Genomic DNA, 11,913 nt, shown 5'->3' on the forward strand with positions numbered 1-11,913 from the left:
TGGGTGTGTTATTATCCTTTTTGAGTGCAAGTTGAGCTGAAACAATACAAGTAATATTCAGCAGTTGTATGTGGAAGCATTTAAACTCCAGTAACGGTTTGTTAGGTGTTGGTGGGAAATGTTTTGAGTCTTAATCTTATGTTTTATTTAACTCTTACCTTTATATGAAACGTTTATAGTCAATTACGCCCACTTCACGCAGCGATTGTTGATTGATTATTCACACAAACACCTACATTTTATGTGACATATTCTCTCTCTCCCCCCCCCCCCCCCCCCCCAAGAACCTGAAGTCAAAATAATACAGAAAACAAAACAAAAAAGTTTTTGTTCGTGAGTTACAGTTTTAATATCTATTCTTGCAATTTGATCGACTGAATCTGGGTTCTTCGTCGCTGTTTTGGCTCCTGATTAATGCACATTTCTTTACATCATGTAGATTCCCTCTATTATATCTATCCATTGTTCCTGGAGAGGGGCATCTACTTTACCCCATGCACCCCATGCTTGATCCATTTGAGACCTGTCAATCACAGTAAGCCCCGCCCTAAAGCATCCCCTGCTTTATGGTCTGTTTGACTCTAAATGGACCATAATGTACTAAATGAACATCATGCTGTATTGAAGAAGACTTGAAACTAGAGATTGAGACCATAAACTCATGTTTACAATGTTTACTGAGGTAATAAATCAAGAGAGAAGTAGTTATTTTCTCATAGACTTCTATACAACCAGAGGAGTCGCCCCCTGGTGGACACTAGAGAGAATGCAGCTTTAAGACATGAAGCTTTGACTTCACTGTTTGAGGTCTACACCTGGATTAGACTGAATAAACTCTTTGATAAAACCCTATTAACTGAAGAACAGAAAGCAGAATAACGTCTACACTCCCACACGGTCAAACTGTTCCTGCTTCTTGTCTCCTCGCTGGAGGAAGTAACCTCACGTTCTTTCCTTGTCTCTCGATTTTATCACCCTGTTTTTTTCTTCTTAAAAACCCAAACTGCTGGAACAGAGAGAATAAAGCCAGATTAGAGTAAGAGGGTGAAATGATGATTCATTTTACAGAACGAATGTGGAGGACTGCGCACTTGTTTTTCTGTAAAGCTGTTTATGTAACAGCAAACAGCACTGTTCCTCATGAAAGCCCTGTTACAGCATCACAGCGCTGCCGGCATTTCACTCTGAGAACACTTTGTTCAGGTTTCCTTTTCCTCTGTTGACCCGTCTACTGCGTGATCGGCATCACAGAGGAGCCAGATTAACGGGTTAACCTCTGATTTATACTCCAGTTTCACACAGATGGCTTCTTTTGACATTTTTGTCTGAAGGGATGTGTTTAGTTTAGTGACTAGAGCCAGAACATCTAACAAATGACACTTCGCTAAGCCCCGCCCCTCGATCGCAGACTGGCCAATCAGAGCGTAGCATCGTCCGACAATTATCCGGCTCTGCTCCAGGCGGCAACCTCCGGTTCTGCTGATGCATTCTCTCTACTGACCACCAGGGGGCGACTCCTCTGGTTGTATAGAAGTCTATGAGAAAATGACTCTACTTCTCTCTTGATTTATTACCTCAGTAAACATTGTAAACATGAGTTCATGGTCTCAATCTCTAGTTTCAAGTCTTCTTCAATACAGCATGATGTTCATTTAGTACATTATGGTCCATTAAGAGTCAAACAGACCATAAAGCAGGGTATGCATTAGCAGAATACGTTAGCATATCACTAGCTAGTGTTAGCTCTTCTATGCTACTGAATAGTCGTGTCTTTATACTACGGTTCTTATATCTTACGAAAAAGTAACTCATTTTTTGTGTTTTCCTACAAAACTCCACTAACACGTGTCAAATTTTCACTTGTCACATTCATAGTCTTTTTCAAAATAAACGTACGTCTTCACAGGAAACAACTTTGGCAACAAAGCTATTGGTTAGGTTTAGGAGAAGATCGTGAAATACTTGGTTAGGAAAAGATCGTGAAATACTTGGTTAGGAAAAGATCGTGGTTTGGGTTAAAATAACTACGAAAGTGGTCGTTACTTAAGTACGGAAGTTACGTGACAAAGAAATCAACGTTGACTTCTCATTTCTTTTTTATAGGTATAGCTAATAACACTTATTGAGAACAGACTGACTGAATGTAAACACATGCTGCTTTAGCTACTTAATGATTGTAACAGTGAATAAAGAGGAAGAGTTGTTCCTTAACTTCATCGTCTTGATCTCGAGGTGATGTGGTGGTTCACTTTAACACTGATCTGTAGCGTAGCTTCTATCTTTATCTTTTAAACCTCTTTTCTTCCTGGATATATCCTTCAAACACATATTGAAGACCCGTCTGTCTGCTTCTCCCTGAAACAGATGATTTGTCTTACATCGTGACGGTGTGGTCTCCATGGTACCGTAGCTCTGAAAGCTCGACAGGCCTTGAACACTGATTGAAATGAAACTATTTGAGAAGTTTAGAGCAGAAACCTTCGACCTGTAAACCTGTGACTGAACTCAAATAATCATGTGTTTTTTTTTTTTTTAAATGTGCATATCTTGATTTGCAAAGTAACTAAAGCTGTCAAGTAAATGTAATAGAGTAAAACGTTCAATAGTTCTCTCTGAAATGCAGTTTAAAGTAGCTTCAAAATAGAAATTGTCATCATCAGTCATTAGATTTTTATTACTGATGCATTAATGTAAAAGCAGGATTTTACTGTTGTAGGTGGAACTCATTCTGAACTATTAACTAATTATTATTTTCATAATGGTTAATCTGATGAATATTTTTGCCATTAATCGATTGATTGTTTTGTAAAAATATTGAAAATAGAGAAGTGTTTGTCACAATTACTCAGAGCAAGAAGTGACACCTTGACATTTTTTTGTTTAGTCCAAACCTCAAAATGATTACTAATATGTTAACATTATTACTAATATATTAACATTATAAGGAAAAGTCGAAAATCTTCACATTTGTGTAGCTAGAACCATGAAATATTTTTCCATGAAAAATGACTTGATCTTCATATATATTTGTGGGCAGAAATCATAACTTGTAAAGTAATTAAAGCTGTCAAATAAATGTAGTAAAGGTACAATATTTCTCTTTGATGCAGTGAAGTAGAAAGTGGCATGAAAAGACTTGTGTATGGGTACCCAATGGGTAAAGCAAAGGATTCTGGGTAATTTAATGTAGCCTAATGAGGAGCAGAAACATGCAAACAGATCAGACAATCACAACTCTTCAGGAAAGAAAAGGCATCAGTCGAGGACTTGTTCTAATCTTTATATACATGATAATTAGTCACCGGTTACAGTACACATATTTTATATACTACAGGAACACATAATACAGGTACTCAATGTGTGTTTTACTGTTTTTTTTATTTGTTTTGTTTTTTAAACCTAATCTGCATGTTGAAGAAGAGCCAATGATGGGGTTTGTCTTCCTGCTTGGAGGACAAGAAGAAGAAGGGACCAATCACAGCCCTCAATGATCTCATTCATCCTCCCCGTCATAGAGCGCTGCAGGAATTAGTCCCAAAACCAGGACATGAGTCAGCAATTTTGCACTTCTGGTTCCCTCACTTTGAAGTCAATGGACTTTTGCTTTGAGTCCTGAAATACGGTCTGTGGTTAAAGTTTAAGAGATTTTAAAGTTTTGTTCTACGATACAACATACGTCAGTAAATACCCCTCTAGTGAATTTTGCATCCAATGAATGGAAGTGATCATAATTGGACTGAGGAGTGACGTAGAGATGCCGTATACGTCTCTGGTAGAGACCTGTCAATCACCGTGTAGCCCCGCCCCTAAAGCATCCCCTGCTTTATGGTCTGTTTGACTCTAAATGGACCATAATGTACTAAATGAACATCATGCTGTATTGAAGAAGACTTGAAACTAGAGATTGAGACCATAAACTCATGTTTACAATGTTTACTGAGGTAATAAATCAAGAGAGAAGTAGAGTCATTTTCTCATAGACTTCTATACAACCAGAGGAGTCGCCCCCTGGTGGAGATTAGAGAGAATGCACACCTGGTATATACTCACTAACTACACGTGGTGTAGTTAGTTTACAGCCTAACGTTAGCTTTTTACTTCAGGCGATTGCATTCATGCTTTTTTTAAAAAATCACAAAAATGGTGTTGATTTGTGGAGATCCATCTTTCTGAACAAAATGTGTAAATCTCATAAATGTTTTATTTGCCACAGAGTTTATTTTTTGCAAAAAATCAAATGGCAAAAAAGTCCCATTAGCTTATTGTCGAGGGAACCAGTGCGATGCTAACTTACGACGTTTGTCTACAAAAATGGTGAATGAGAAATTGACTTCAGGAGCTTCAGCATTTCTGCTCTGTGACCTTTCAAGTTCTGGCTGAGAGACACTTTTTTTTTTGTTGCCTCCTTCAGCAGAAGACAAATCCCTCAGAGAGCCTTTTGATGCAACGTCATTATTGCTTACAGAGCGCACAGCTTTGTGTGTGTGTGTGTGTGTGTGTAAATAGATTCATGGAGGGGCCCTCTATAGCTAAGACTGATTATGATTACCATCATCATCATCATCGGGGAAGGGAAACATCCGACTCAGAGGAACGTTTTTAGTGCAAGCAGAGCGTGAGTGAGGGGAGGAAGTGTGGGTTTCTCGAGCTTAGGTAGAGGATTCACCACAAGGTGATGGTTTTTATTGCTCATACAGTGACGACTTCTGGCGGTCTTTGCAATAAGATGAGTCACACTGTATAACTGATTTACAGGGGTTTTGATGAATGCAACCCATGGATCCTTGTCACTGTTGTGGTTCGTCTTTTTCCCTCCAGAGCGCAGTTCATCATTCACATCGTCACTGTGAGACTACATCAGTGAATCACAGAGGACAGAAAGGTACTGCACAGCTGCTCTGAGGTGTGGCCACAAGTACAACACGCTCCAATCAACGGCCACCATTTACACACAAAAGACCTCTTGTGATCTTTTAAAGATCTCAAAATGATAAATCTATCTTTTCATAACAATACCATCTTATTGTAAGATGTTATAATAACAAAAGACCAAGTATTCTGTTATCATGACAAAAGAACAAGTATCTTGTTATGGCAAAAAAATGAGTATCTTGTTATAACAACAAAAACAAGTAACTTGTTATGGCAAAAGACCAAGTTTTTTTATTATTATGACAAGGGACCAAGTATCTTGTTGTAACGACCGAGTACATATAAACATATTTAACCATTCTCCTTGTTTAAGACTCCTGACACAAGAAAACGTTGTCATCATAACAAGATCCTGTGAGTTTCCTCCATTTGACCCTCAGCACCAGAGCAGCTCAGCTCACTGTGTTCCTCTTCTCTAGTCAACGCCACGCTAAGCTTCTAACGCCAGCCGAGTTAGAATGAAAACCTACAAACTACAATTTCATTGGCATTCTTTTTAAGGCTGTAACAGATTATTTTTGAATGTTTTAAATTGGCAGCTGCAGATCGGAGATGCAGTATTTAAAGCCAATAATTAAACATTTTCATGTATATTTTTCTTTCTATTCATGTCAGGGTAGGAAAGCAGGGCGAGACAGCAGCTAGGCTATGATGGTACACTGAGACTCTTCCAGTGGAAAGCCAGACTGCTTCTTCAACACCTTTTTATATATTTTAGCAGCTCTTGAAGGCAGCGGCAGTGTTTACTGACTGATGCCCTTCTCCGGCTGTGCGATAGCATCAAATCCTCACCTCCTCCTCCTCAGCCTGGTGGTGTGAGATTCTGGGATCCAGATCCAACAACTGACCCAACTGTCGGGCCTCGTGGAGCACGGATTAAAACCATTGATTTACAAGACATAATTATTATATGTACACTCCTCCAGCACTCGCTCAACTCACAATTAGTACTCATAATATATATATATATATATATATATATATATATATATATATATGCATCCGTGCCAAAGTGGCTATTGGAAATGATTTCCGTTGTGATCTTCTTGGGGTATCGACCAACGTTTTCTAGAGACTGCATTGATGCTTCAACAAAAAGGGATCCAGTGGCTTTAGATTGTTGAGTGTCTGGGCAGTACATTCCTCTTAAGATACTAAGATACCCCAAAGAAAACACCACCTCATGTTGACACCCTTCACCGAGTCTCTCGAGGACACTCCGGGACACATGAGGTACATTCTGATTCTCTTCACTAATCAGTCCATAGGTTGGTTTACAGGAGAAGGAGCCCTCCAATCTCCCAATAAGACTGAAAGAAGGGAGGCGACGGCCCTCAAAAACCAGAACCCATTTGTCTGGGGGATCACATGTTTGGACCGGGTCAGGAAAGTGGAGGCACAATTTACGGAACCTGGTCGTCACTAACGTCCGGATGTTTGCAAAGTCACTGCATCAACCAAAATAATTGGGGAATGACTGTTAGGGAATGTTAGGGGATAATTAATGCGTCCAAACATGACCGCTCAGTAAACTCCACCCCCGAATGTATGATCCATAACGGCAAAAAAGTGCCATAATGTACAATAATTTAACCATTTTGCGCTGCTTACGATTAGTAGTTGGTTTTATTCTGCGCTGTCTTATATGTGGACAAAATATGGGGTTTGGGGGTTTAGAGAACAGTCACTTGCTACCACAACAAATTTAAATATATAGCATAAAAAAGCAACCAAAGCATTTTTTTAGTAGTTTAAAAATGACAAATCTGCCACATGTAGCTTCACCCTCAGTCTTTTAGCGTTATGCCGCGTATTTAAAACTCCTTATACAGGGCTCTTGTTTCAAAATCAACCGGACAAAAGAGTTTTCAACCAACTCCCGGAGCTAACGCTAATTAGCTAGCTAGCTAAGATAGAAATATGCTAGCATGCAGTTGTTATTTTAAGAAAAAAAATGGCGGTTTTGGTCGGCCATAAACGAGAAGCCATTGTTTTAAAAAAAACAAACAATTACTACGAATTTCGAGTTGTAGCTAAAATGTGCGAGAACGGAAAGACTGACAGCTGTAGCAACAGTAAGTAGGGGGAGGGGTTTAGAGAACAGTCACTTTAAATATATAGCATTAAGAGGCAACCAAAACATATTTTAGTACTTTTGAAAATAACAATCAAGAGTTAAGAACTTTTGGGTAAACGTGGGTCAGGGGTTTACCTATGATGTCATAGTTTCACAGCAAGTGTTTAGTATAGTTTAGTCATTAAGTATGGTTAGATACAGTAATGCTAAGGTGTGTATTTTAAGCACAGATCAGTTAGTATGGGTGCTATATTAGTTTTTATCATATAAATCAGTATTATTTGATGATTACATTTGTTAATTATGATTGTGAGTTAGCGTTAAAGAGAAACTCTACCATGTTGCGTGTTGGGTATATGAAACCTATGAATGTGGAAGGTGGCATAAAGACTTGAGTTTGAACTTTGCTAACGTAGCTGATGACGGGGATGTTTGCATGTTATTTGAATTGGCTACGAAACTTAAAGGACGTGTTGGGAAACATACTTATAAGTTTGACGCGTGAGAGTGGTATCAAACTTCTCATCTAAGAAAATGAATAAACGCCAAACTGTTCCTTTAAAGTGGCAAAGAGTCGTCGTGCGACTTGTCCTTTTAATGGCTAATATGAACACATGGATTTCATAATTAGTGAAAATGTGTGTAAAGGAAGTCGGCTTTAGTAACACATATGGAAGGCACGTGTTCTGCAGCTTTCAACTATCCCGGCTCAACATTAAATAGTTTGCACTTATCAAGCCTGCTGGAAAATACTTCTAATGGGGATTAGTGTAAAAGTGAATACACTTGGAGTACTGTCCAATAGCTCTGTGGCCCAACAACAAAAATACATTTTTGAAAACCCAAACCCAACTTTCTCTCAGGAGTATATCCCCATCTGGAATACTGGACTACATGAAGCACTTATTCACGTAAGTGACTGCTAATCTCTTATAATCCGGTGTTAAGTGCTTTTATCTGCAGACACATTGTGGCTGGATAATGGCTGGGTCATTGACTGTGATGGGGAAGGGTAAAGAACAGCATGTGTCCCAGAAAACCAGGAGCTACAATTGTTCCGTCCTCCTCCACGAACTTCATCTGCCATCGAGGGATTGCTGTGGTTGAGAAAAGGGGAGCCAAGCTTTCGCCATTAGTTTAATTTAATGTTCGGTCGCTTGACGTTCTCGACGGCCGTCTCAAGACAAAATACGAACTGTGTCGTATTTACACCTGGGCGACATTAAATAGACGGAAGACAGATGAATTACATAAAAGTATTTAGTGTACTTTTAGTTTAGGGCTGTTTTGTAAGCTTTGGTCTGGACATTTTAGCTCCAGTGAAGGGGAATCTTAATTCTACAGATGAGTACAATGCGGTAACAGTTTGGGGGAAGGTTCAATCCTTTGTCAACTAAAGCCAACCGATTCTTTAGCACAGCAACATTTCAGCTTGTTCTAAGTGTAACGAACATGTCTGGATATTGGCGTCTATGTAGATCATCTAGTAGGTAATGTTAAAAACATGATTGTGTTCATTAGAAACAAAATACTAAATAAGTGGTGAGATCAAATCTTTCTCTCTGCATGTACCCGAGAACAACATCTCTGCCGAGAGTGTCGAGCGACCGAGCATTTCAATTAATCTTAAAGCGTGTGTTCAGACTGAAAATGGGAACTTTTGCTTGTCTTGGCACTGAAGAGCTGTCGTAGTCCACAACAGACCTAAACTCCAGTGAGCTGGATCTCCAGTTCAGTCTGAACACAACCTGCATTTCCAGCTCTGGCTTCATGTCATCTGGTCACAATGGAGAGGATGCGGTTGTTTTAGCTTTACCTACAGCTTAAGGAGCAGGGCTTGTGTGGTAGTGGGCCGGCTTACATTTGAAATTCAATAACCACGACTACCTACTATCAAAGAAAGACGTGTTGTTGAAGGCTGAGGCGGGTCGGGGTGGGCTGAGGGGCAGGACCGGACAAATGAAGGAGATGGTTTTGGGTCACCTCTCTTTAGATGGTGGTACCGTGGGGCAGGTGTGGCGTCGCCACCCCGGGCCTCCGGTCAGAGTGGTGCTGCGTGTGCGGCAGCAGGTGGCCGGATGGTAACAGGCCTAGCAGCTGCTTGGATGCGCCTGGCCTCCTCCGGACCCACCGGCGAGTACCAGAACCGGGCCTGTGGCTTTGCCTCACTACCTGGCCTAACAGCGTGGCCGCCTGGGGCCACAGCGGGTCCGTGAAGCGAGAGACGCCGGGCTCCTGAAAGGGGATACAGGACCTGCGCCTCGGCGGGCGCTCTTCTCGATAGATACGGGAGGCCGTGTGGAGGTCGGGGCTAAAGTCGGAGCAGGGTTGCCGTGAGTTCAGTGAGATGCGGCCCTCCAGCGACGGCACCATCAGGTCGAGGCTAGTTCTGTCCGTGAACGAATCCGTTCGGTCTTCGTAGCCGAGGTCAGCTGGTGCCGAGCACTGCTGCATGGGCCAGCCGCCGCGACCCTTCCCCCCGATGTCCGCAGTGCTGCCGCCCTCACCGCGCTCCGCCTTGACCGCCTCGTCTTCCTCCTCCTCTTCCGGTTCCTCCTCCTCCACCTCCGCGACCTCCTCCTCCCCCGCCTCTTCGTCCGCCGCACCCTCCTCCTCGTCCTCGGCGCCGGTGGGCAGTGGCGACCGCGGATCCCGCAGGAAGACCACTATGACGGTGATGTTGTCGCTGGAGCCCGCGTCGCGTGCCGAGGCCACCAGCTTGTGGGCCACCATGGTGGTGTCTCCGGTGTTCTCCTCCAGGTGGTCGCTGACCACCTGCACCGCCTCGTCAGGGGTCATCGTGTCCCAGAAGCCATCGCAGGCCAGGATCAGGTAGTCTTCTGAACCGTCCAATGGGAAGACGTCGTGGTCTGCATCACCACAGATGTACGGCTTGTGCTCCGAGTCGCCTGCCGACAAAGGTCAACAGGTTATTCTGCTCGGGTCTGGATTCTCTCGTTTCAGCAGACAAAGTTAAAACAAGAGTAAATACTACATGTTAGTGGTGTAACGGACCTCACGGTTCGGCACGCATGTGAACCTCTGATCAATTCCACAGTTTAACATTAACCATTACAGTGTGAAATAAAGTTTCACTGACGATCGTTATGCACCAATATTCAGTGAAATATGTGATCAGGACATAATTGATGTGTTTCTAGTCTCTGATCTCTGATCATGTTTCATTGTAAACAACCAATCAGTGTTCAAACCAACAGGAGGAGAGCTAGTAACGTTAGCAGCACCGCTAACCGCTAACCAACCGAGGTTCACTTCAGTTACATTATGATGCCTTCAGGCTCTGCTCAGTGAACTGGCTGAAGGTACATTATAACGTTATCATGATGTGTTCACATGTAATCTGTAAAATATAGTGTTGGTGATAAACTTGAATAAATCCAGTAGTTTGAAGATGTTTTCCCAACAATATAAATAGATATTAGAGATGAATTATGAGCTGTTTACACTAGCTATAAACAGGTTATAATACACATCATTCAAACTACCAATGACAAGATTGGTAGTTTGAATTGTGTGTTTTTATAAAGAAAAACAAAACACAAAGTATAACAAAGTAAAAGGATAACATTCAGAATTGTTGATGGTTTACTGACAGAGCGGTAAAAATGATTTTTGGGACGGATGGATCCTTGTAGATCAGCTGCTATAATTAAACTATCCGGTGTGATTTGAATGATCCGTTGCACCACCACCACATGTGACACACTGAGTATCAATACTTTACCTATTGCTCTGGATACGGACAGACTGCCGTTAACCCTCCATGTGCCAAACCAGATCACGCAGCCTCCCAGAGCCTCGATCCTCTGCTTCTCATCCTGCAGACACACGTGAAGCACAGCCGGCTTTAGTGGTGAAGACTCTCACATGTAACGTAAGTTATTTAATGAGCTATTTCTTTATAAGTTTAAATGCAATACAAAGTTCTAGTAGTTGTAAAATGTATAAATTCAGCACCGTTTGTTTGTAATCAGCCGTTACATTGATGTTTGTCTTCTTTCCTTCCATTACAACTATTTATATTATATAAGAAACAGTGGAATTCAGACACCAAATGTTTTATTTAAATGAGAAATAGTTTTGTCCCCAAATGAAGAATAATTAAATAATGAAAACGTCCATTTAGTCGACGTCTCCACAGTGTTTAATACTGGTGGAACTCGGATGTTGAATTTGTTTTCCAGTGCAGTGACTCTCGATCATTATTGAACTCTAGATATTGATTAAGTCTCTCTGGAGTCTCCTCGGTTGTTAGATTAAAGAGGTTTAAACTGTGATTAGTTCAGCTGATATTCCAGCAGTGTTAACCCTAAACTAACCTTCTGTTTCTAGTGTGGAGTCGGAAGAAGAGCTTCGCTAAAGCAACACGTCTGCTGTTTATTCCAGCTCGTTACAGGCTGCTTTATTGTGAAACTCTTGACACTGAAACAGGAAGCTCATCGTATTCAAATCTGCACACATTTTGATGCTAAACTAAGATTTCTTCTATTCTTATTCAACTGCTGCTCAGAGGATCTTTGTCTTTTAGTTGTCAGTCTGGTTGAACCACTGTCCAGGGTTTTGTCCTCCATGTACTAAACAAAACATTTGTTTGTAAAGAGGACTTTCTACAAGCTAAAAGCACGAGAGACCATTTAGAAATACAGAGTGGTCCTCCCAGACATCTGATGAGTACACAGTACGATAGATATCATGTGAGTGTTACCTCTCTGTCTGGTTTGTGTGGCTTCATCAGCTCCACCGCTTGTCCTTTCCTGACCAGAATGACCTGGGAGTCTCCCAGCCAGGCCACGTACAGCGTCCGACCCCGAAGGAACGTCACCACGCCCGTCGTGCCGCAACGCAGGCGCTGCCAAACACGGACACACACGTTTCAGTGTTAA

At 41.6% G+C, this 11,913-nt stretch overlaps 1 protein-coding gene across 2 annotated transcripts in view; it reads right to left on the reverse strand.

Annotated features, from left to right (window-relative positions):
* Positions 1-3,265: 3,265 nt before the first annotated feature.
* The window catches only part of ppm1e (protein phosphatase, Mg2+/Mn2+ dependent, 1E), a 37,565-nt gene continuing 28,917 nt past the window's right edge, over positions 3,266-11,913 (reverse strand). For both annotated transcript variants that reach the window (XM_076101245.1, XM_076101244.1), the window contains exons 6-8: positions 11,736-11,879; positions 10,755-10,848; positions 3,266-9,918 (exon numbers count right to left, since the gene is read on the reverse strand). In XM_076101245.1, the coding sequence (XP_075957360.1) occupies positions 8,999-9,918; positions 10,755-10,848; positions 11,736-11,879 (1,158 nt within the window). In that variant the 3' untranslated portion in view covers positions 3,266-8,998. The remainder of the gene's footprint in view (positions 9,919-10,754; positions 10,849-11,735; positions 11,880-11,913) is intronic.

The sequence above is a fragment of the Anarhichas minor genome, unplaced genomic scaffold (assembly GCF_050575085.1).
Source record: "Anarhichas minor isolate MPS153535 unplaced genomic scaffold, ASM5057508v1 ptg000027l, whole genome shotgun sequence".
Taxonomy (NCBI): Eukaryota; Metazoa; Chordata; class Actinopteri; order Perciformes; family Anarhichadidae; genus Anarhichas; species Anarhichas minor.